This window comes from Balaenoptera borealis (genome assembly GCF_965194805.1).
Source record: "Balaenoptera borealis genome assembly, chromosome: 19".
NCBI lineage: Eukaryota > Metazoa > Chordata > Mammalia > Artiodactyla > Balaenopteridae > Balaenoptera > Balaenoptera borealis.
In genome coordinates, this window is record NC_138878.1 from 18,160,937 (window position 1) to 18,185,069 (window position 24,133).

The 24,133-nt window shown below is 54.2% G+C and overlaps 3 protein-coding genes across 19 annotated transcripts in view; 2 read left to right on the plus strand and 1 right to left on the minus strand.

Moving 5' to 3' along the window:
• The window catches only part of ZDHHC1 (zDHHC palmitoyltransferase 1), a 32,228-nt gene extending 13,904 nt beyond the window's left edge, over positions 1 to 18,324 (plus strand). For 3 of the 15 annotated variants that reach the window (XM_082368960.1, XM_082368955.1, XM_082368959.1), the window contains 12 exons: positions 5,104 to 5,150; positions 6,548 to 6,790; positions 11,222 to 11,397; positions 11,694 to 11,844; positions 12,908 to 13,119; positions 13,531 to 13,655; positions 13,738 to 13,914; positions 14,187 to 14,299; positions 17,128 to 17,210; positions 17,450 to 17,543; positions 17,679 to 17,757; positions 17,868 to 18,324. In XM_082368960.1, coding sequence (XP_082225086.1) covers positions 5,142 to 5,150; positions 6,548 to 6,790; positions 11,222 to 11,397; positions 11,694 to 11,844; positions 12,908 to 13,119; positions 13,531 to 13,655; positions 13,738 to 13,914; positions 14,187 to 14,299; positions 17,128 to 17,210; positions 17,450 to 17,543; positions 17,679 to 17,757; positions 17,868 to 18,133 — 1,728 coding nt within the window. In that variant the 5' untranslated portion in view covers positions 5,104 to 5,141 and the 3' untranslated portion in view covers positions 18,134 to 18,324. Of the gene's footprint in view, positions 1 to 5,103; positions 5,151 to 6,528; positions 6,791 to 11,221; positions 11,398 to 11,693; positions 11,845 to 12,907; positions 13,120 to 13,530; positions 13,656 to 13,737; positions 13,915 to 14,186; positions 14,300 to 16,331; positions 16,660 to 16,966; positions 17,211 to 17,449; positions 17,544 to 17,678; positions 17,758 to 17,867 lie in introns of those variants that run through there. The other 12 variants (XM_082368961.1, XR_014237769.1, XM_082368965.1 and 9 more) reach the window with 12 other exon arrangements.
• Positions 18,325 to 19,245: 921 nt separating this feature from the next.
• TPPP3 (tubulin polymerization promoting protein family member 3) lies at positions 19,246 to 22,829 on the plus strand. 3 transcript variants are annotated; one of them, XM_082369102.1, is made up of 5 exons: positions 19,252 to 19,396; positions 21,415 to 21,579; positions 21,705 to 21,898; positions 22,011 to 22,164; positions 22,280 to 22,829. In XM_082369102.1, the coding sequence occupies exons 3-5, from the start codon at positions 21,711 to 21,713 to the stop codon at positions 22,466 to 22,468; spliced, it is 531 nt and encodes a 176-aa protein (XP_082225228.1). In that variant the 5' UTR covers positions 19,252 to 19,396; positions 21,415 to 21,579; positions 21,705 to 21,710; the 3' UTR covers positions 22,469 to 22,829. The 3 variants fall into 3 exon arrangements, with proteins under 3 accessions (XP_082225226.1, XP_082225228.1, XP_082225227.1); XM_082369100.1 differs by lacking the exon at positions 21,415 to 21,579 and having other exon boundaries at positions 19,246 to 19,396; XM_082369101.1 differs by lacking the exon at positions 21,415 to 21,579 and having other exon boundaries at positions 19,252 to 19,386.
• Positions 22,830 to 22,901: 72 nt separating this feature from the next.
• Positions 22,902 to 24,133, minus strand: part of LRRC36 (leucine rich repeat containing 36) — a 53,597-nt gene continuing 52,365 nt past the window's right edge. The window contains exon 13 of the mRNA XM_082368946.1: positions 22,902 to 24,129. Coding sequence (XP_082225072.1) covers positions 24,074 to 24,129 — 56 coding nt within the window. The 3' untranslated portion in view covers positions 22,902 to 24,073. The remainder of the gene's footprint in view (positions 24,130 to 24,133) is intronic.

Consider the following 24,133-nt stretch of genomic DNA (forward strand, 5'->3'; position numbering starts at 1 on the left):
AGACTACTTTGGCACCTGTGGGTAATTCTAATAAACAAAGTACATGCCCCTTGAAAGTTCTTTTATAAATAACATTTTGTGCTGTAAAACAGTGTGCACCATGCAGCATTTTCTTTCCAGCCCCTCCTTTAGATGGTTAAATTGGGCATCTGTTAAATCTCAGTGAAAATGGGTTTAAAAGTAGATCCTGGGAAAAAACCAGAAAACTTGTTTTGAAGTATCCATAGAAAATCACACACACAGCAACCATAAATCCTCTAGCAAAAAGAAAAGATGGTTGGGAATGAAACCTTCCTGTGGCATGCACCTTCCCTTTGGGTTCTGGAGTCACGGGGAGCTGAGCTGACCTTCAGCTGAGATTTGGAACAAGGTCTTGCCCAGCTGCTCCTCTGTTGTGCTGCCTGCTTGTCTGATTCCAGCTTTAACAAAAGCCCTAACAGCTCACAGGGAGCTCTTCAGCTGAACAACTCAGAACTTCTTTCGAGAGTGAGAAAGCATTGAACTAAAACTGAGTGCTCTTTTGTTGCATGGTTGTTAGGCAAGATTTCCTTGTTTGCCTGGCGCAGTACTGGGCTCTAGATCACACGAGCACATTTGGTCCACATGGCAGCCCACTGGGGCCAGGAGGGTAAGAGATGACACACTTCAATTATTTATTTGACTTTTTTTTTTTCAAAAGTAGTACATGCACATGGTAAAAAAAAAAAAAAAAAAAAAAAAAAATCCAAACAGCACCAAGCAGTACATAGTAGAAGCAAATCTCTCTCATCCCCAGCCACTGGATCACCTTCTCACAGGCTATCCCTATGTTTGCTTTCTTGCATTTCTTTCCAGAGAGAATCTGTGCATATAAGAACGTAGATGTCTATCCATCCACCTTGGTTTTCACTCACTCGTAGCACACTCTACAACTGTCCCACATCTTGCTTTTCTGCTTAACTGTGTATCAAAAGTCATTTCATCCCTCATTATTTTTGATGTTATATAGCATTCCATTGTGTGGATGTGCCATATATTTGTTTGTATTGTTTTTTGTCCTTTATTATTACAAACAAGACTGCAGTGAATCTTTGTGCACTTTATGAGCATATGTGTAAGATAAATACCTAGAAATGGAATGTCTTGGCTCAAGGGTATATGTGTTCTCAAGTTTGGTAGACATTACCAAATTGCTTTCCAGTTAACCTTTTTGAAAAATAAATAAAGGAGAGATCCAAAGAGATGGCTTTGTGAAATTTGCCCACCAGGTTCCTCAATCTGTGAGTGGCAACGCAGGGACCAGAACCAGGCTATGTCTCCAGGCCTAGCCCTCTTCCCTGGCTCCAACCTGTTTCTTCCTGTTGGTAACTCAGATCTTCAGGCCCTCCAAGCCCCCACATCAGCCCTGTCACCTCTCTTCTGACCCCATCACTGTACCTTCCCCGTTCTGTGGCCTCTACCAACAAACCCTCTGGTAATTAAGTAGATTCTTTCCTGAAATTCTCAGACATCTTGCAGAAATGCAGGGATGCCTACAGCCTCTCCAGGGCTGGTACTTTTCACCTCAGTCTGGTTCTTTTACAATGCTATTCATGAATCTCAGAACAACATTCCTAAATATTTTTTTTGGTGAGAGCAGAGGTGGGCAAGAGGGAAGTGGACCAGTCAGGTAACTATTCTGTAGTTCATAATGAGAACCTGAAATGGTAAGATTTTCCTCACTTAAATTAGGCATATAGGGCTTCCCTGGTGGCGCAGTGGTTGAGAATCTGCCTGCCAATGCAGGGGACACGGGTTCAAGCCCTGGTCTGGGAAGATCCCACATGCCGCGGAGCAACTAGGCCCGTGAGCCACAACTACTGAGCCTGCGCGTCTGGAGCCTGTGCTCCGCAACAAGAGAGGCCGCGATAGTGAGAGGCCCGCGCACCGCGATGAAGAGTGGCCCCCACTTGCTGCAACTGGAGAAAGCCCTCACACAGAAACGAAGACCCAACACAGCCAAAAATAAATAAATAAAATAAAGAATTATAAAAAAAAAAAAAAAATTAGGCATATAAATTAAGGTAGCCTAACCTTATTTGGAAAATGCGATTTTAGACTTTTAGCAAGTCAATGTTAACATAGATTATTGTCATCCTAGCAATGGCCTTCCCCTTGTTGGGACAGGGAGGGACCTGCACAGGCCCTCCAGCCTGCCTCAGAAGCCAGGTGGGCCCTTGGCTTACCAGGGCAGTGGCTACCTTTGGCCTAACACTCCACGGGGCCTCTTTGCTCTTGTCTTCTTTCTGTCTCCACCAGCTTAACTCTGTGGTTTGTTCTGAGGCAGCAGAAGGTACTTAAGAATCTTTTGTCAAGGTCCACATACCTCTCAGCCCACCAAAGATGCAGCAGGGCATCAGGGAGCTTGTGGGCTTGACCCCCACTTCCCACCCAACTCCTCCCAATACAATAGGCTGCTGCCCTCCCTAGGCCAGCCTGCTGTGGTGTCACCTCCCCCCATGCCCTTTTGCTTCTTGCTCATGCCCTCCTTCCCAGTGTGACTAGAAAGCTTTCTAAAACACCCATCACCTTTATGTCAACTCCCCTGTTTAAACTTTCTGTGATTCCCTGTGGCTCTTTCAACAGTGCCTAAACTTACTCACCTGGCCTCCTGTGATCACCTTGTTACTGAACCAAAGTCGGATCTGCTTGCCCAACACGTAGCAAAGCCAATCTGCTGACACCAGGCTGTGGTGAAGGCAAATACAGTGTTTATTGCAGGGTGCCAAGCAAAGGGAATGGGAGACATGCCTCAGGTCCACTCCAACTTGGTCTTTGAGTTAGAGTTTTCTTTTTTTTTTTTTTGGTGGGGGGAGGGAGGAGAACAAAGAGGCTGGGATTAATCATTGTCCTGTGACATTTTTGTGACATTTCTTAATTGTAGTTTCAGGAGTCAGAATATCTCTGGTTTATGATTCTTTGGCCAGGTGGTCCATGGCTCAGGGATCTGTTAGCTCATCTTGCCCTGGAGAAACAACCTGAGTTTGTACATTAACGATGACATCTATAGTAGCAATTTTAGTACATTAATGATGTCATCGACAACAGCAGTTTTAGTCATGTGACTCTGGTTGTTTAGTGTTCAGTTAGCACAGGATTGAGGTCAGAGGTGACTTGAAAGGGAATAAAGTTTTGGAGAGAGAGATTAATCATAATCTTGGTAAGGGAACTTGGTTTTAGGGGCACTTGGTTTCAACCTAGGATCTGACCCTGCAACTTCCCAGGGCTCATCTCTCTCTCTCTCTCTCTCTCTCTCTCTCTCTGTGGATCTTGCTCTCTGACCCCAAACCCACCCACTCTGTGTTCTATCATACTGAATGGCTGGCCCTTGCAGGGCTGCCAGAATACCCATTCACCCACTTCTCTGAAATCTGTCTGGGCCCCCAGAAAGCAAGCCCCTGAGGGCAGGAACATGGTCTCATCTGTGTTTACATCTTTAATGCACAAGGGGGCTGGACCACAATAAGCACTGACTGGGCCAAGGCATGAGTGCACAAGCTGGCCATGTTGTCTGGTAGCAGAACCACGCATCTTTTAATCTGGTCTTCTAGGGAAGTGCTGAGAGGGGTAGGACAGCCAGAGAAGTCCCTGGGTCTGGTGACAGTACCTGGTCCCATCCATGCTTGAAGCCTCATCTTGGATTCTCTCCTACCTCCAAGCCCTTTTAATCAAAATTTTTTGGGCCAAAAGAATTTGTGGCCACCAACTCCACAAGGGAAAATATCATCAGTTAAGAGTTGGTTGTCTCAGGCTTTTGTTGCAGGTGGCATGGTACCAGGCTGCCACTGCTGCAAGGGACTTACACCCGACAGCACCATCCCCTCATCCATGGTCTCATACAAGTGGTACCTCTCTGGGCCAAGGGTACTGGGGTTTGGTAACAGAGTAACCCCTAAGGCTGTTTGTCGTGGGCCCCTGGCCTCAGGTGGTGACTCCTCCTGCCTCAGGTGTCAGGGATGCAGCAGCACTGGGCGTGCCTGTGGCCACTGCCAGCCCACTCCGGCAGCGGGGGCCTGTCAGCCAGCCATGTGCCTCTGCTTCTTTCTTTATAAACTACCTCAAGGTGTTGGGTTATTCAGGTGTGAGGATGGCAAAGAGAAAGTCAGGACTTAGGAATCCCAATTAATGGGTTCCCTTCAAAGAAGTTGCCCTGGTGATGATATCACTGGAGAACCTATGTGGAAGCCACAGGGATTTGTCCTCCTGAGCAGAACTGCCCAGCTCAACTGTATACACTGGGCTTGACCTGATGACCTTTGTTTCCAAAAATCAAGGACAAAGATTTGCACCTCTGGGGACATTCCAAATAAAGTGATGCCAGCTTTTTGATCACCTTTGTCATCTTTGATCAAAGCTGAGAAGTTTAGAATGACAATCCAGTGGCCCAGCTCTTATGACAATGTGTTCCTTGGGACTACTGACTTAAGAAAGCAACTTCAACCAACCCCATCACTTTGGGCATAACCTCATAAAACCTCACAGAATATCAGATGCGGTAGCCTCCTCAGTCTGGAGAGATGAGGACACCCCAGAGGGCTATTTTAAGGGTAATCGTAACGTCTACCATTTAGGGAACATTTATGTGTCAACGCTTTACCTACAGTGTTGCTGATCTATATACAGCCCTAGGTAGGCATCCCTACCCCTGTTTTTCAGATGAAGAAACTCAAGCCACTCAGCTAGTAAGTGAAGAACCAGGACTTGAACCTAGATCTGTTTCCTCCGAAGCTGGGGCTCTTTTTTCACCTTTCATTGCTTTTTACTGAAGACAAAGCAAATGACCAAAGAATTCCAGTGGAGTCCCTAGGAGAAAACTAGGGTCACTCCATTTAGCTTTGGGATGAGGCTACTCAGACTCTCCAAGTTTGGTTTACAGGAGGCTCTGGGCCTCAGGTGGGATGAAGGGCAGAGTGGCTGAGCGTGAGTGTCTGGCAGCTAGGGTAACAGCCATGGGGCTGGCGTGGGGGGGTGGGTACGGGTGCCTGGCGACTGTGCAGATTGAAGGCAGGGCAGAACGGGCCAGATGGCTTTGGGTGAGTCAGGATTCCTCATCATTTACCATGCCCACATTTCCTTTTATTTCAGATGTTTTCAAGTCAGAAAACATTCACTGAGCACCTACTATGTACAAGGTATGTTCTGGGTGCTTGGGAGAGGGGATGTGGGGAACAGAGGTGAATGAATCACAGTACCTTTGCTGCCCTTAGGGGAAGCTGGCATAACAGGGGGGCAGACATGGAGATGGCAAAGTGTTCCAAACAGCAAAGTGACTTGCCCAATAAAGACTGAGTGTTAGGGCCCCCTGACTAACTTGGGGCATCAGGGAAAGCTTCCTGGATGAGGTGATGCTTGCAGTGGGCTCTGAAGGTCAAGTCACATTTTGTTGGGTTTAGAAGTGAGGAAGGTGTTCAAGGCAGATGTGCTGAGCAGGGTCTGCCATACCCTTTGGCTTAGTCAGACTCCCTGGCCAACAGGCATGGACTCCTGAAAGGAGAGTCCAGCTGCCAGGGTTTTTTCTGCAGCTCTTGACCTTCCCACCAAGAGCTCCGAATTGGCCTGTCTACCCAAGTGAGGCACTGCCTGCCCAGGCTCTGGTCCCACCTCAGGCCCAGAAGATACTGGGGTTGGGCTCTTTCTCCTGTAATGACAGGCCTACCCGTCTGCCCTGCATGTATCTTTGACCACCGAGTCAGCTCTTGGGCTGAGCGATGGTGGGATGGGGGTAAAGAGTGCTGCCATCTGGTGGTTTGGCTCTGGCCAAGGCCTGTCTTTCCCTGAACTCCCTCAAGTGAGTCAAAGGCATCAGCTCACCTTTTTGTTCTCACTGTACCAGGCCCACATTTACTTAGAGAAACATGGTCATTTCCACTGCTGGAGGGAACCAATGAGGATTCCTCCCCTCTCTTGTGTGTTGGCTTCTCTCCAGCCAAGAAGCCCCAGGTAGCTTATCTGAGGCACAGGGGAGATGGTTCAGGGGCCCCCAGTCCTTAAAGGGATTACATGCTTGCTGAGGGGCAGAGGCCAGATCCCTCTTTTGAACACCTCCACTCCCTGTTTCCCTTAGCAAAGTGTAACGGGGCCCTCTCTGACACTTGCATTTGGGCCTCAAGACAGAGGTGACTAATCCTAACAGAATCAGCATGTGTTCTCATCGCTCTGGCCTCAGCCTGATATTGTTACCAGATGAGAACATGTCTTATTGGGTTTAACTCTGATGGCTGTGGAGACAGAGCAGAATAACAGGCAGTCACACTGTGAGCTGAATAAACCCTGGACCTTCCTACCTTGTCCTGGCTAGGACTGGGGCCAGAACTTGCTCTGGGGCTTTGAGACTAGCACTCTACTGCCATCCTCCCTCACTGCCAGGCTCCTCATGCTAGGGCCCCGGATTCCCCTGCAAAGTAGCTGGGAGATGGCTTCACATACTAGCCTGCCCCTCCTGCTGAAACCTGACTGCAGGCATGGGGCTCTGGGCTCCAGCCTGGGCCTCCTCAGGCTAATGATCTTTCTACCTTTTCTCCCTCTGGAGATGAACATCTGCAACAAGCCCTCTAACAAGACAGCCCCTGAGAAGAATGTGTGGACAGCACCTGCACAGGCCAGCGGACCCTCCCCGGAGCTGCAGGGCCAGCGGTCCCGCCGGAATGGGTGGAGCTGGCCCCCTCACCCGCTCCAGATTGTGGCCTGGCTGCTGTACCTCTTCTTTGCTGTGATTGGCTTTGGGGTCCTTGTTCCCCTCCTGCCTCACCACTGGGTGCCTGCTGGCTATGCTGTATCCTTGGGAAAGTATGGGACTGGTACATAGAAGAGTGGGGACAATGGATGGAGGGACATGGGCGAGGCCTGAAGCTGGGTTCCAGAGCCTCAGAGAGCGCAGATGGGCCCTGTCTCTGCCTGGGGGGACCAGTTGCCTACCTGCCTGGCCTCCAACCCCCATCTGACCCCTCTGCCTGATTGGGTGAGGGAACAGGCCTAACGAACCTTGGAGCGTTGAAAGCCCCACACAGATGGGAACCTCATCAACTGAGGTACCACAAGAGCAATTACAGAAGAGAACCTTAAAGCTCTCTTTAAGCTAATTGTGTCCAGAGCTCAACAAGGGATAAAAGAGAGTACCTTATTCCATTTATGAAATAATTTTTCACTTTTTGGAAAGAATAAGAATAATGGTAGAATTCCTTTACATGGTAAGTTTCCTGGTACATTTAGAATATGGTTTTATTTACAGAGATTATTATGCTGTACCCAGGACTGTTTAGGAGCTCATCGATTTTATAAATCAGACTCTTTCAGGGTAAGGTTGAATTGACAAGAGGAGGGATAAATATGCCCTGGAAGCTCCTGGGAATTGTGACAAACATGAGCTTGCCTGAACTTAGTGATGTGACTGCCCCAGCCCTGGCCACAGGCCCCAGGAGCAGAGGATGTGGCTGCAAGTCTGGGCGGTTGAGGGGCAGCATGTGGCCACGTGCCCCAGTCCAGAGGGTGACCATGAGAGTGTGCCTTGGTGTGTGTGCTTCATGGAGATGATTCCTTGGGCCTCTGGGAGAAGGTGGCCTAGGGTGAGCTGAAGGAGTTAGCAGGGATGAATTTGAAAGTCTCAGGCGTAGAGTCAGCACCCTTCAACTCAGCCCTTTCAGAGCTGCACAAGGCTGAGCGGCTTCTGCCAGCTCTCCGCATCTTAGCCTCCTCCTCTATCTGACAGGAGGAGTCCTGCCTGCTTCCCAGGCAGGGGACAAGGAGCACACAAGGATGTGTGTGTGTGAGCACCAGAACGTATGAGCCATGAATGTGAGCACGCTCTCTTGGGAAACCATAGAGCCCTTGGCTGGTGGGTAGCCAGGGCAGGTGGGTGGAGAAGGACTCTAGAGAAGGTTGTTGGTCTCCGATGCCAGCAGTGTCACTGAGGGGCTTCCTGGTTCACTAGGGCCCAGGGCCTAGTCATCAACTTTGTACATGAAAACTAGACTTTCTCTGAGGTGACCAACAGGGCTTAGTCAGTGCTATTAAGTAGAATGCTTCATGGAACATTCCTCCCATGATCCGAATGGGTACACCACTCACTCAGGACTCCCTGGCTTTCTGCCATCAGGGTACCTGGGAAGCCAGGTTAATAACCACATAGTTTGGAGTGAGCAGAATCAGAGCAAATAACAGTAACCAAGAGTAACTAGCATTTATTGAGCACTTATATGTGCCAGGCACTGTGCCAACCCCTATACATGGATGATCTTGTTCAACTCTCATAATAATCTGTAAGGAAGGTGTTCTCCCCACTTTCATAAAAGAAATTGGGGCTCAGAGAGATTAAATGACTTCCTGAGGTCACACAATTGCTACCCTGTGAGGCCAGAAGGACTGCTCAGGCAGTCTGACTCTGAGGCAGTGGGATGGTTTGAGGGTTTTGTCCTCCCCATATTTATTGCTTTGGGCAATGCTGGAGGCTCAAAGAACCACCTGGTTTGGCACTCCCATTTCCAGGCCTGAATGGTTCTCTGTCCTCCCATCAAAGCCACCTTCCTTCTGCAGGCTCCCTCAGGGGCCCCTGCAGAATGAGGTAGGGTAATGGTGTGTACCAAGCACTCACCTTGCACCTAGAACTTGCCTGGGCCCTAGGGTTGCAAAGATGGGTAAAACAGGGCCCCAGCTCTAGGTGTTCCGTTTCCAACTGGAGGAAAGCCTTGTAGATTGGAGATCATCACATGGTAAGTATGGGGGTAGGGATTCATACAGCAGACTGTGGGTGCAGGAGGAGGGCCATGTAGGCCAACATCACCACCCAGATGCATACCTGTTGCTCTCAGCTCCCCTCCTTCCCTCTTCCTGGCTTCTCTAGGTACTCTTGGCTCCGCCCCTTTCCTTCATCACCTATATCCAGTCAGTCATCAAGTCCTGTTGATTTTGCCTCCTAAAAAGCTATTGTACTTGCCCTCTTTTCTCCCCACTGCCATCTGCCTCTCTTACCTAGATGACCATTCGTTTCCAAACAGGTCTCCCCACACATGCTCTCACCATGGCCAGTCCATCTCTATCCCTGCAGCCAGAGTGCCCTTTCAAAAAACAAATATGATAAAGTTACTCCCCAGCTTAACACCCTCTAATAGCTTCTTCCTGCCTTAAGGCTCAAGATCATCATGGCTCTCCACATTCTGGACTCTGCTTATCTCCCCAGCATCTTCTTATTTTATTTCCTCTGTTGTTCTCTGTTGCAACAACACTGGTCTCTGCCTGGAAGCTCCTAGCCTCTCTCTCCACCCCAATACGCAGCTAAGTTAGAAGTCAAGACCTAGCAGCCCATGGGCCAGTTTGGCCTACAGATTTTTTTTTTAATTGAGGGATAACAAACACACAAAATGGACATATCTTAAGTGTTTCTTTGGCAGGTACATTTAAAAAATTATTTATTTCCTTGTCAACATTTTAAAAATGAGATGCCTCATATATCCAGACACAAATCCAGATTTCTGGTTCCTTCTGAAAAGCCAGAATTTGGTGACATGGGCTCTCTTTCTTGCATGGCACCAATAAGCTGAGCTGGAACCACACATCTAGTTGGGACTCTGCTTGTTCCCAGTACCCAGCCAGGCCCCCTTTCCTCTTTATATTACCTGCCACGTTACTGTCATCTGTTTCTCTCTAAGTCTCAGCTGAGATGATACTTCCTCAGGGAAACCTTCCAGATCCCTTCAGACTAGATGAGGTCACCCAGTTACAAACTCACATAGTCCCCTGAACTTTCGTTATTGCAATCAACCTACTCTTTGATTAACCTCTGTCTTTCCTGCCAGACTGTAGGCTCCTTGGGGCTAGGGGCCAAGTCTGTCTTGCTCCTGCCATATCCCTCAGTGCCTGGCATAGAGAAAGACCTCAGTAAATAGCTGAATGAATGAACCAGGGGGGTGGGGGGGAGGGAAGAAGTGTTGGAGCAGGCAGGAAACTAAATGTTTGCCTACATTCAGTGTGTCTGAAGAGAGCCTGGAATGGTAAGGAGTAGTGGTTGGTGACACCAGAGAGGTTTGAGAGGATCCAGAGGAAAAGGGGCCGTGAACACTGAGCTGAAGAGTAAACTTTAGCTTGAGAGCCACTGCAGGAGTTTAAGCAGTCAAGGCTTTAGGTTTAAGCTTTTCAGAGCTCACTACCCAAGTAAAGGGTACTCAAGGGGACGCAGACATGAGAAGCAGAGTCAGGAGACTATGGAATAACCCAGGCAAGAGGTGACGGCCTGACCCACAGCCAGGGCCGTAGGGATAGAGAGGTTGTGATGGGCCACAGGATTGTCTCTTTCAGCTCTGGTATAGCACATTAGGGTGGAGCCTGCCTCCTGCAGACATGTAGGAAAATTTGGCTGCTGGGAAGAGGAAGAAAAAAAGGAGGTTGGACAGCTGATGGATGGAGGATAAGTGATGGAGAGATGATGTCTACTTGGCTAGCAAGAGGATGGATGGATGGATTGATAGATAGCTAGATGGAGGGTGGATGGCTGCCTGGGTGGAATCTATTAGTGAAGTTTTACACATTTACTTTGCAGTAAGTTGTCAGCATACTGTGTCCAGCATTTGGTCCAACTGCTGAGCAGATAGATCCTGGAAGATCTGTGTTTCAGGAATTAGCCATGCTGCCCCCTGGGCAGCCCCTGAACATGTTAGGCCGTCCCAGACATTCAGCCCCAGGGCTCCAAGTACCTGGACTCTAGACTGGGGAGGCAGTGGATATATGAGGCCCTGTCTGCAAGTGATTCTCCAACTGGCCTGGCTGCTGGGAGAGGATGTCTTCTTCCTTCTCAGAGCTGACTTCCTGTGAAAGCAAGATAAACAAGCTTAGAACTTATATTTTGGGTCCTTCAACCTTTAGAGGATGGTCTCTTTAAGTCTCATTTCACCATTTAGAATCAGAAACCAGGTCAGATTCTGAGGTAAGATCAGCCAGGGCCTAAGCCAGGCCTGGATTAGTGAGGCCAGGGCCCTATAGTTGGTCTCCTCAGCAGCAGCAGGCAGTGCTGGCTTGTGAGCTCCATTACCAGATAGCCCCTCGGCTCTTCCATATGGGGCACAGGTATGAGGTGGCACAGGTAGGAGGTGGCACAGGCAGAGAGTCTCTGCACTGGGGAGTCACATGGAGGTAGGGAGCAGTTCTCTGGCCACAGGAAGCAGAAGTGGGGCTCTCAGCTGGCAGTGTGGAGTGAGTCTTTAACCTGCTGGGCCAGTGCATGGGCGCCATCTTTGCTGGCCACCTCGTGGTGCACCTGACTGCTGTTTCCATCGATCCAGCAGATGCCAATGTGCGGGACAAGAGCTATGCTGGGCCCCTGCCCATCTTCAACCGCAGCCAACATGCACACGTCATTGAAGACCTGCACTGCAACTTGTGCAACGTGGATGTGTGAGTGCGTGTGGACTGGGTGTGTGTGGCCGATGAGTGTGCCCGGGGAACTGCCAGTGGGAGCTGAAGGCAGACAGGGGCATGCCCAGGCTTTACAGTCATTCTGAAGCCTCAGAACCCTCTTATTTCACACAGTCAAGAATCTTAGTGGAGTGACAGAGAACTGGGTGAGGGAGAAGGTGATTGGAAACAGAAGATGAGGAATAGCATTTCCAACAAAGTAGGCAACAATTGGCACTGCCACAAACACTTCTGATGACTAACTCTACCAGTAACCACCCCCCTTCTCTCACCAGCATTCCCAGGTATGGGCAGAGAGGGGAGCAACACTTGACTACTTACCATGTGCTAAGTGCTTATGAACAACCACCCTGCAGAGTGGGCAACATCTTTCTCACTTCACAGAGGAGGAAGAGTCCAATGCTCAGAAAGGCTGAGTGGCCTGAGGTTGGTCATATGGCTACTGGGCAGCCAGATTCACAACCCAGCCTGCCTGGCCCCGAAGCCAATACTGTTATCCTTGTTTATGCACGAGGAATCTGAGGCCCAGAGAGGCCAAGTGACTTACTCCAGGTCACATTGAGGGGTCAGAATGTCCAGAGCCCATACCCCCTTGGCTGGTCCAGACTGCCTCCCTAAGCCCCTCTCTGGAGCATCCCAGTCTCCCAGCCTTAGGTAGGGGATCAGGGATGGGGGTATGGTTCAAGGCTAGCTCCACACTTTTAATATTAAGCCCCAAGCAGCCTGTTGAAGGGGTTCTGTCCATAGGACAGAGAAAGAGCCAATGGCATTAAGATGCTGCGGCCTTCAGCATCAGACCATCCTTTCTTTCACTAGACACCAGTCAGCGCGTTGTTCCTCAGTGGACGCTCTGGCAGTTGCTGCGTATTCCAGGGCTCCATTCTGTTCTGGGGGAGGGGGTCGAAATTTATTCTTCCACTCTCCTTTGGCCTTTCCTGGTTCCTCCCTGGGGCAGGGAGACTCTCTTGCATTCCTAATGTAGCCTCACCTCACCTGACCCACTGCGGTGAACTGCTTACTGCTCACCCAGATGTCTGCTTACCCCTCTTCCTTTGTCTCCCTTTGGATTAGCCCAGATAGACTGGGGTTTTCTGGAAGAATGCCAGGAAATTTCCCATAGTCTGGCAGAGAAACAGGGACTCAAAAAATGGCGATGTCAGGAAGAGCACTGCAGGCCCTGGGTCCAGCAGCCTTGCTCTCTTCTGCTCCCTGGCCCCATACCTGCATTGCCTCCTGGCTGGGCAAAGGGGGGTCCTTGCTTGGAAAAGAAACTCCGTTTTCGTTTCACGCCACCATCACGCGGGTGCACTGTCCCAGAGCGGGACAGTATAACGCCGCCTACTCCTCCTCCCGCCGCTGGGTACACCTCCCGTCCCCGCCCCCACCCCGCCTCTTCAGAAGCGCTGCTTCCTCCGGGTGCCCCGCCCCACAGTGCCCCCCGCCAGAGGGCGCGCGTGCTCCCCTTTGACGCGCTCCGCTCTCTGCTTAGGCGCGGGTGGGTGACCCGCTCCAGGCGCGGAACTGGCAACCCCCCAGCCAGGCCGGGCAGCAAAAGGCGGGAGAAGCCCGCAACCACGCTGTGCCCCCTCCCCACCGCAGGAGTGCTCGTTCCAAGCACTGCAGCGCCTGCAACAAATGCGTGTGCGGCTTTGACCACCACTGCAAGTGGCTCAACAACTGCGTGGGCGAGAGGAACTACCGGTGAGAGCCAGGCCTGGGCCACAGGGGTGCCTGGCGATGCCTGTGTCTGTGCGAGCCAGGGGCCTTGAACCTGCGTATGGGGCGGGGCGATGACAGGGGTACTTGGGGGACCTGTGCGCTGGTGTGCGTTAGTGTGTGTGCTGGTCTGAGGGTGATGCTCCCGATGGCTTCCGCCTGAGAGCGATGAGGGTAGGTTTGGAGTCTTTCTCCTGCTGGCCCAGGGAAAGGTGGGGAGCCTGTTGGGGGTGGCCGCCTATATTCACCTTTGCCCTAAGGCTTTGGCTTCGTGAGGAGTCAGGGCTGTGGGGTCAGAGGCCCAGCTCCCCATCCTAACCACCGGCCCTTCTGAGCTCTGGGCCCTTGCCCAGCTGGAGCACCTGGGTGCTGACAGCTGCCCACGGCTGGGCCCAGGCTCTTTCTACACAGTGTGGCATCTGCCTTACTGGGCGTCCTGCTCCTCGTGCTGGTGGCCACTTATGTCTTTGTGGAGTTCTTTGTCAACCCCATGCGGCTGCGTACCAACCGCCACTTTGAAGGTCAGTGTGGGCTCCAGGCTCACTCCCATCCCCCAACCCTGGGCCTGTTCTGGTCACTGGTTACATCCCTGGCTGAGCACAGTCTGCCTGTGCCTTGCAGTCTTGAAGAATCACACAGATGTGTGGTTCGTGTTCCTGCCTGCTGCCCCTGTGGAGACCCAGGCTCCTGCCATCCTGGCTCTGGCTGCCCTTCTCATCCTTCTGGGCTTGCTCTCCACAGCCCTGCTCGGCCACCTGCTCTGCTTCCACATTTATCTCAGTAAGTGCCCCCTGCCCCTACCCCCACATATACACCCACACCTGCCTTTCATGGGATGGGAGTCCCTAAGCTGGAAGTTACCCAGTTTGGGCTGTAGAGCCTTGAAACTATGCCCCTTCCTAGTGCTGGCTCTCTAATGGTGACCTGGTCTCACTCCATGGCTTAGTGTATATGGGGACAATGGTTTTAGCCTGTGGTTGGGTACCCTCCCTCACCTTCTGAACTCCAGGGTTCCTTTTCCATTGCACTGAGCCCTCTCTTTACCCCCTCAGTGTGGCACAAGCTCACCACCTATGAATACATCGTGCAGCATCGTCCGCCCCAGGAGGCAAAGGGGGCCCACAGGGAGCTTGAGTCATGTCCCCCCAGGATGCGGCCCATTCAGGTATAGAAGTGGCCCAGAGGGCTGAGGGAGTGGGAGAAGGGGTGTGGGAGGGGTGGTGGGCTGTGCAGCGAGTAGCCAGTGACAAGACAGGGCAAAGGGAAGCAGGCCTGGAAGAGCAGCTGGGGTAGTGGGTGCTGGAGGCAGCAGAGGCGAGGGCAAGCCTGTACTAAGCACGTGCCTGCTTGCTCAAGTGTGGGCACAGCCAGAGGAAGCCCTGTGTTTCCCCGACCCCAGGGGAAAGGCTCTAAGCATGTGCTGGAGGGCACAGAATGTGGGAGCCTAGAAGCAGGCAGGTTGTGGCCGCAGGAGAAGAGAGAGGGATGGATCAAGGACTGGGTCACCAGGATAGAGCCATCAGTTCTCTCCACCTGTGACCCTGAGCCCTTATACCCATTACTCCATTTAAATCTTGAAACAGCCCATGAGGCAGGTAATGCTACCGTACCCATGTTGCAGATGAACATATTGAGGCCAAGAAAGATTAAGCAAGCTGGGTCTAGGAAGAGTTAAGGTCTCTGCACTCTGAAGCAGGAATCCTCCAGCCCAGGCTCAGGGCCTGGCCAGCCCAGCTGTTGATCAGCCTATCCCCATTCCCATGCCCCTTGGCTTCCTGAGGTCAGCAGCTGGGGGTGGGGTGGTCCAGTCCTTGGAGCCCCCAGGGACTGGGAAGGCAGGGGGCCCAGGCAGGCCTTGTTGGGAAGGCTGAGCTCTGGATCCGAAGTCCTCATGGCAACTGGACACAAACACAGGCTGGTGGGTGGATTGGGGGAGTGCTTGGGACCCCACCTCTCCTGTTCTCATCGCCAGGGGTGGGCCAGGCTGCCAGGCCTGGGTAGGCCTGGGGGAGTGATGGCTGTTGGTGGAGACCCCCTGCCCCCCGCAACTGCCACACCATTGTGTACCTGCCCTGGTGCTGGGCACGGAACCCATGTAAGCACAGTGGCAGCCATCCTGGGAGTGGGCACCATCCCTATCCCCACTTCACAGAGGAGACTGAGGCTCAGAGGGGTAGGCAGGAGACTTTCTCAAGCTTCACAGCCAGTGCCCACTGAGGCAGGGCTGGCCCTGGGATCCCCAGACTCGAATGCTCAGGACCCCTGCTCTGTAGTTACTGCCTGCTTAGTCTTTGGGGCCAGATGTGCCAGCAGCAAGGGCATTTAATATCATCTGAAAATGACCTGAGGGAGACGTCGGCAGAGGGAGAAGGGGTGTGTTTGTCCCATCGTACAGAGGAGAGCTGAGGCTGAGAGGTGCCATGTACCATTCAGGAATGTGCAAGTTTTGAATGTCTCTGAGGGACAGCTTTGATGAGGGGAGGGGAATTTGAATGGGGACACCCTGGTGGCACCCTCAAACTTCCCCAGCTGGCTAGGGCCTGGCTCCTGTCCCATTCTGGCCCATCAGGCTTCTGAGACCATCCTCTACTGCTGCCCTGCCCTCTGCCCTACACTTCTAGAACCCAGGGGCACCAGGGTAGGCTTTGCCCCCTCTCTCCTGGGCCCTGGAGGGGTGCTAGGTGCACACTGGTGAAGAGGAAATGTGTGGGGGAAGGACTCCCTTGGCGTCCCAGCCCTTGTGACTGGCCTTTGACTCCTTCCTCTTTCCCAGGGCTCCTCTGCTCAGGCTGGCACCTCCACATTCCTCCCCAAAGGGCCAGCCTGGGCAGGTGTTGGGCACAGGGCTTGCTGCCCAGGGTTCATTCTCTGCCTCTGTGTAGCCAGCCGGTGACTGGCTGGGCTCTGTCCCCCAGATCTGCTAGGGCTGTCCTGCAGGCGGCCTCCCCACCCCCACCCTGAGCAGGAATGCGGGAGGGGCCCCACTCTGGAGCCGTTGCCCCCAAACATAGGCTTGTTTTAGAGACGGTGTTGCTGTTACAGTGTCGTCTCTGCATTAGTCAGGACGCCCGGGTCTCCATGGAAACGACTGCCTAGTCGGCGACAGCTGTCCAGTGCCCTACCCCCAGCCACCCCACATCCTCCGCCAGGCTCCCTTCTCAGGCTGTTTTTCCTGGCTTTTGTTTCCTCACCTGCAGTCCTCTTGGGCGCGGCCCGGCGCTTGCTGCATGCTGGGGTGCGAGCCTAGGCCACTCCTGCTACCTCCCGGCTTCAGACCCCTTCACTTTCAGGGGTTGGGTCTGCTACTCCCATGGTCACTGTGAGGATCAGCGACTAAACAAGACAGAGAACACCCATAAGCCTGGTCCCAGGTGGGGCTGTGGCGCTGTTTTTTCCACCACCTACTGCCTTCCCTTTACCGGTAGAAGTTGGGGAGACCGCTCATCCCCCCACTCCCCGCCAGCAGCTGAGATTGTGTTTGGTACTCTGAGGACTCAGCTCCGAGGGAACCATGGATTCCTGCAGGTAGCCTCGCAGCCTCGGGTGCACACCCGGGTGTGTGAACTGCCCAGTCTCCCAACTAGGGAAAAAAATCGGTTCAGAGACTGGAGCCCTGGGAGGAGCCAGGAGCAGGAGAGGGCCTCTCTGAGTCCCTCTTCTCCCCAACCCAACTTGGCCAGAACAGCTCTAGACTGGGTACATTGAACACATGAGGCTGGAGGCTTCCTGGAGGAGGTGGAGTTTGACTAAATGAAGTGAGGAAAATGGTGGGGGTGGGGTAAGGTACAAAAACAGGTGTTTTAAGCCTCATTCTGCATTGGGGTTTTCCCAGCATACCTGGGAAGCCTGGAGGACAGCCCTAGACCTCTGTGCCCAGACCTCCGACAGAAACCAGTAAGGGGGTGTTGCATCCAAGACAGAATGGGCCCAGGACCCAGAAGGCCCTGGACCCACACCTGGCCTCCCAGCCTCCCTCACCTCCATCTTCCCCAGGAGATGGAGTTCTACATGCGGACCTTCAGCCATGTGCGCCCAGAGCCCCCTGGCCAGGCCAGGCCTGCCTCAGTGAATGCCAAGTGAGTGCAACCTGGGCAAGTGCCACCTCACATCTCCCATTGGCATGGCAGGGCCATCTGAGGTGGGAGAAAGGGGTTAGGCCAAAGCCAAGGCACAGGTCTTGGTCCAGGCTATCATGGCCTTGGACAGATCAATGCCCCTTTCCAGCTAGGAAGGGAGGCTTATTTTAGGACCTCCAACAGGGTGGGATTTGAAGGAACAACAACATCCAGCATTTATCCTCCCACTTCCCCTTCAGCCCCTCCCGGTTCCTTGCCACCCGCGGCCACGTGGAGCCTCCACCACCCTCCTCCCCAGAGACTCTCGCTCTGCCCCCCCGGATCCGACCCCAGGTAGGGGACTGTGCTGGGCCCCCTGCCCGGTGGAAGGGGATGGGAAAGAAGCCTCTACCCCTCTCTACTCCTGCGCGTCTTTTGGCGATGTGAGGTCTGGGGAAGGGGTATTCAGGCTTCCCACTGTCTCTGCAGAAAAAAAGGAAGCGGCGCATGTATAAGGTACCGACCTCCAGAACCTTGGACCGGGAGCCCCCGTTGCCCAGGCTGCCGGGTGAGCGCCCCTTCCTGACCGGATCCTGCTCGGGGAGCTACGAGGGAGGGAAAGGTAGGGCCCTAAGTGAGTAGCAGCTCTTAGTCTCACGTTCCCTTCCGACCCCATAGGGCCGCGGACCCCCGGCCGCCGCTCCAGCTCGTCGTCGGACTCCGCTGACGCCAGCCCTGCAGGCGCCTACCACTCGGCGTCAGCCGAGTCCATGGACGAGATTCCAGTGGCTCAGACGCGCCTAGGCAGCGCCGGTCTGGCCGCCCCCGTGGGCAGGGGCAGAGAGCCCCGGCTGGCGCTGCAGGCGCGTGCGCCGGCCGTTTTCGTAAGCCCGAGTAGCGGCGAGCCCGGTGCTCGGGGCGGCCCGGAGGCCGGTCTCGCTTAGCTGGGACAAGAAACAGGGATGGCGGAGGAACGGCGGGACAGACTCTCTATGCAACACCCCCACCCCCGCCGCACTGAGTGCACTTTAGGGGCCCCTAAGGGCCGGCGGGATCGGCCCCCTCCCCAATGACTCAGCAATAACAGCCCCCACCAGCCGTGATGCTCCAATAAACTTTTTTATGCTTTTGCGGAGTTAGTGCATACTTTTTTTTTTTTTTTTTTGGAAAATTTCATCTGTGCATACCTTCTTAATGGCAAGGGCCACGGGCCCTCCTGGAGCCGGACCATTGCCAGTCAGCCTAGGGGCAGAGGGTGAGGTGGGTTCCCCCCCCCCCGCCCCGTACGCTGGGTGGCCACCCAGATTGTCATATGGAGAAGCTCAGGTATGGGGCTCCTGGTTGGGAAAGGTCCTGGAAGCTGCCTGGAGGAGGTTATTTTTCTTGAAGATAGGGTTTGCACTTGGAGAGAAGAGGGGAAGCAGGCTTTGGGGTCGGGAGGCAGCAGCGGAAGCAGAGACTGCGAGGCTAACACCGGGTTGGGGTGGGAATAAATGAGGACGCGGACCCAGGAAGTCCAGGAGCTTTTCCCTAGCCGCGGGAGAGAGGTCGGTGTACCAGGATTTTGGGGCTGGCACTCGTGATTCGTTCACTGTCCCCTCCCGCCCCCAGTGACCCGGAGTTGTGACCTGGAATGCCACACGTTCATTGGAGAGCTGTGGTCTTGAGCCAGCTCTAGACCCCACTGTCACTAAGGGAAGGGACCTTCCCACTCCTCTGCACGCCCCTCCCCCCGCCCCCCGCCAAAGGCCTTCGGTTGCTGCTCTGGGAAGTTGGATCTCCCCTGGAGGCGGGCATCTGCTTTGAACTTCGGGCGGAGCCCAGGATGCGGGCCATCCGAGGACGTCCAGAATACAAAGGTCTGGTCACCCCAGCCACAGAGCTGCCCCGGGTGCAGCGGGATGAGACTATCGCAGCAGCTCCGCCCCCGCAGAGCGCGGAGAGGGCGGGGTCGGGTAGGTGGAGCCAGCGTGACCTTGGTCACTCTCCCGCCGAGACAGCCCCGGGGGTGGGACTCGCCGTCTCTATGGAGACCGAGAAACAAGGGAATAATACGGCGGAACCGCCCGGCCTGCAGTCCCGCCCCAGAGCCGGCAGGGAGCAGAGCTGCGGAGCCGCCTAGTCTCCTGCGTCCATCGGTCCATTCTTGCGTCCTTCTTTCTGTCCATCGAACGTGCACTGCAGGAGCAGCCACGAGGTAGAAGCCGGTAGGAGACCCCGGCGCCGACCACTCTAATCAATATCCTGCACGATAAGAAGGGGGTGGGGTGGGAGCGGCCTGGGGGGGGGTCCCAACCCTGGATGGTACAGAGTTGAGGACACGAGCTGAGCGGTCCTGCGCTGGGCCCAAACGTTCCACCCCCACCCCCAACTCCTTGCTGATTGATTACTCCAGCTGTCCCAGCAGGAGCGAGCGTGGCCTGCAGACCCCTGGGACCGGGGCCTGTGACTTGGCACCACCTGATCAGCCTGAAATTACCAAGAATCCATCTTCTCACGGATAGGAGTGAGCACAGGTGCAGGGTCCTGCTAGGCCCCTGGAACAAGCATCCTGTGGCACTCAAGCTCCCCCAGACTTTACCCTTGGTGAACAAAGTGCGGGTCTCCTTCAGATTGCTGGTGGGAGATTGCAGTGTAGGGAGAGGGAAGGAGAGTGCTGTTTGAAAGGGATTCTGGACCCACTGAGTTGCTGCAATGTAGGAGCTGTGGGTGAGCCCAGTTCCAGAAACTGCAATTTAGGGATGGGTGAGTGTGGTGACCCGGGGAGGGTTTTCAGTGTTAAGGCCAGTGGTAGTGGAAGGGGGGTAGGCAGGCAGGCAGGCTCCAGGCTGTGGTCACTGGAGGCTCTATTATAAAAGGGAGAGGTGGAAGATGGTTGCTGAGGACACAACTGAGGGTGTGGTCAGGGGCTGCATATGTATGGAGAGAGGGTGAGTTGTGAGGCTCTGGTTAGGGGTCTCAGTAAGGCCTGTGGGTGTGTGGACGGGGGACCCAGTCCCAGGGCTTCCCGTGTATGGATGGAAGTGGCTGCAGTGCAGGGCTGAGGGTGTGGTCAGGGAGGCCTCAGTACCAGGCTGTGTTACATGGAGGGAGTTTCAGTGCAGAGCTGAGGGTGTGGTCGGGGACTGCAGTGGGTGCTGTGGGCAAGTGTGGGGAAGACCCTTTAGTGCAGGGCTGAGGGTATTATTGGGGGGCCTCAGTACAGGGCTGTTAGTATATGTGTGGGGCGTGCATGCTGAGGGAATGGCCTGGGCCCTTAGTCCCAGGGCTGTGGGTGTGGTCAGAGGACTGCAGTAAGGGGTGTGAGGGGCACTTCATTGCAGGGCTGGTGTGGTCAGGGAGGTCTGAGTACCAGGTTAAGGGGTGTGGTCAGTGGGACTAAGGCCGAGAGTATGGAGGGCCAGGGCTAAGTGCACACAGCTGTGAGAGTGTGGACTAGTGTGGTGGTGCTCAGGGTGTGGCCAGGAGGCCTCCAGAGAGGGCTGAAGGTGTAGACATTGGGGAAGTGTGCTTCAGCGCAGAGCGTAGGTGTGAGGATTACAGGGCCAAGGCCACAGTCTCACTTGCCATCATGCCTCTAGGGGCTCATAACTCTACAACCCCCACTCAGGCTAGCCCCTCAATCTCCTGCTCCTCCTAAACTCCACAAATTGGGACGTTACAGCCCCAATGGCTGGAAAGGGGCCAGGAAGCCACGGTTGTGCCCCAGGTGCTGGGAGTGCTGATATGCCCCACCCGTGAGCCCATTCTCCAGCCCAGCCCAGCAGCACTGGGAGCTTCTTCCTGAGCTGCCCTGACACCATCCTGCCCTTAGCAACATTCTCCAAGCAGTACCACCCTCCCTTAGCAACTGTCTCCAGGCTTCACAAACTGTGGCCAGGCCAGCCCCAAGTTCCCCTTCCCTCATGTTTTTGTTTAACAGCAAATAGTAACAAGGTCCCAGCTGGGCCAGCTGCACCCCTGCCTGTGCTCTGGCTCCCTTCTCAGCCTGGGCTGGGTCTTGCTGGGTCCTCATGACCCTGAGAGAGACACTGTCCTCACTAAATACCTGCCCAACCAGCAGCCTGGCCTGGTACTGACCCAGCCTGGCATGGAACTCCCAGGGAGGGGGCCCACTCTGCCACCCTCACTTCCACCCAAGCAGGCCTTATGCCAGGGCCAGACAAAGCCATGGCCCCAGCTGCTGCTCTCACAGTTTTTCTGGACAGTGCTACTCTGTTCCCAGCCTGGTGCGAGCATCATGATTTCATCTTCTGAACTCCACTCTGAGCCAGGCTGGCATTAAGTGACAGGACCTTTCCTCTCGGGGCTCTTCCTCACGGCTCTGGGGCCCAGTCAGACATTGAGTGCTGGCCCCTTTCTGCAGGCAGCTCCATCTCCAGCTCTGAGGGTATGTGGCAGAAGTGCCTGCAACTTCAACCTTGCAGGTTTTGAGGTAGAGGCAGTGATGCTCTGTGCCTTGGGGGGTGGGGGGGAGAGCTTGGCTAGGAGGTGACCAAGGTGGGTCCCTAACAGGGTGGCATGGCAGCGAGCACAGACGTGGCTGGGCTGGAGGAAAGCTTCCGCAAGTTTGCCATCCATGGTGATCCCAAGGCCAGTGGGCACGAGATGAACGGCAAGAACTGGGCCAAGCTGTGCAAGGACTGCAAGGTGGCTGATGGAAAGGCTGTGACAGGGACCGATGTCGACATCGTCTTCTCCAAAGTCAAGTGAGCCCCAGGCATTCCCTGCTTCTGATGTTCCTAGAAGGGGAATTGGGGGGCTGGAACCAGGGAGGATGTAGAGAAGGGGGAAAACTCATGGTGTCCACATACCTGGCAGGGGGAAGTCTGCCCGGGTCATCAACTATGAGGAGTTCAAGAAGGCCCTAGAAGAGCTGGCACCCAAACGATTCAAGGGGAAGAGCAAGGAGGAGGCCTTTGATGCCATCTGCCAGCTGGTGGCAGGCAAGGAACCAGCCAATGTGGGTGTTACTGTAAGTGCCCTGATGGTCTCGGCTGGCCACTGAGGGGGTTATGGGGAATCTTGGCTGGGGTTGGAAGGGCTGGGCTCCCTAACCAGGTACCCCTGGGGGAACTCTGTCCAAACAGAAAGCAAAAACAGGGGGTGCTGTGGAACGGCTGACTGACACCAGCAAGTACACGGGCTCCCACAAGGAACGCTTCGATGAGAGCGGCAAGGGCAAGGGCATTGCTGGGCGGCAGGACATCCTGGATGACAGTGGCTATGTGAGTGCCTACAAGAATGCAGGTACCTATGATGCCAAGGTGAAGAAGTGAGGCCTGGGAAGGCCCCCCCTAGCACGGCTGCCCCTGCCAGAGGCTCAGGCCTGGGCCTAAGGGGCATGTGGAACAAGAGAGCCCGGTCCCCTCCTTGCTGGATCTGCCGCCCAGCGCTTCCTGCCCAGCCCTATGGGGCCAGCCCACCAGACCTCTGACCCAGACTGCTCTGCATCCCCTTCCCCTTTTTCTTTCCTCCTCGACTTCTGTCTGTCTGGGGAGAGTCTGTGCCTATAGCCTCACCACCCCAACCTAGCCCCGGGCATGGCTAACCCCTGCCTGCTTGCCTCATATTTAAGCTGCTGCTCTGGCCAAGTGCTAATTCTTACCCGGACCTCAATAAAGCCACCTTTTGTACCAATATGGCCTGGTCAGGTATATGACAACAAGGGTAATGACATTCACACCCCACGACCCCTCAGTGTCATCAACCCCTTCCAAGTCGCACTCTGCTGATTCTTCCACTGGCAGCCCTGCCCAGAAAAAGACACACACCAGGCCCCTTCCATTAGCACAGAGCCAGGCTGAATGAGGATGCTCTACAGGGAAATCAAAAGCCTTTTACCTCAGCCCTGACCTAGAGTTCTGACATCATGGCTACCTTCCCGCAATTAGGGCCTCAGTCTTGGCCTCTCTGCTTTCACAGCAGGGGGGGCGATGAGACAGCAAACTCAGACTAGGCTAAGCATTGGTGGGGCCCAGTGCCAGGCCTCAGCTCTAAGCTTGCTGACAGGCCTCCACTCCAGAGGGCTACCAAGGTGAGTCATGCTGGGCTGCATCTCAGAATATCAGAAAATGCAAGACAGCAGACAGTAGACAGTTCAACTCCCAATTTTATAGCTGAGGAAACTCAGGCCCAGAGAGTGAAGGGGCTTCCGCAGAATAGAGGCCAGAACCATGCCTCTTGCCTCCCTGGCCAGGCTCTTTCTAACACAGCAAGCCCCAACACTGATTTCCAAAAATGAGGCTGGATGGCCAGCGATAGAACTTGGCACCCAACATCAGCCTTTGACAGGTGAGCAGGGTGTCCAACAGTGAAGGGGCCTCTTCTTGCTGATTCCCTCCCATCTGTTCATCATCCCAGGTTGCAGGGCGGGGGGGTCTCTCTCTGATCCTGAGAAGTCCTGGGAGCTTTCAGATCAACCTTTTCTCCCCTCTGAGGTTCTCAATGTTAGGCCAGAGTTATTCCCAAGTCTAAGGCTTTGGGGCCAACTCTCCCTCCTTCCTGCTGACAAGTGGGCTGGATGGAACTTAGGGACTGCCCAGAGTCCCTAAGAGTGCTAGAAAAGGCTTAAAAGGCACACATTCACAAATATTTTTTCTTCACCCAGATAACAAAGCAAAGCAGCACAACTGTTTATTCCCTCTCCCTCGGGCTGTTCTAGGATGTTCTTGCCCCAGGTGGCCCCGGAGTCCCTTGAGCCCAAAGTCACTTGGAGCGAGGGTAAAGAGTGATAGTGTGGCTTGGAACAGAGACGCTGGGGGGGGTGAGGTGAGAATTAGAGAGCAGAGATCATCACCTGGTCACAGCAGAGCCTTGCCTAATGGCTGACGGTTGTGGGATCCTCCTGACTCCGCTGACCTTGCATTGCTCAGGGAAGAGTTTCAGACAGCTCTACCTCTCCCACCAGCATACAGTAAGAGGAATACTTCCTCCAGCCCTGG

Coding starts and splice junctions, on each gene's coding strand:
- TPPP3 (XM_082369100.1), top strand. CDS start 21,711: ATGGCAGCGAGCACAGACGTGGCTGGGCTGGAGGAAAGCTTCCGCAAG. Junction 21,899..22,010: donor ATCGTCTTCTCCAAAGTCAA/GTGAGCCCCAGG, acceptor CATACCTGGCAG/GGGGAAGTCTGCCCGGGTCA. Junction 22,165..22,279: donor CAGCCAATGTGGGTGTTACT/GTAAGTGCCCTG, acceptor CTGTCCAAACAG/AAAGCAAAAACAGGGGGTGC.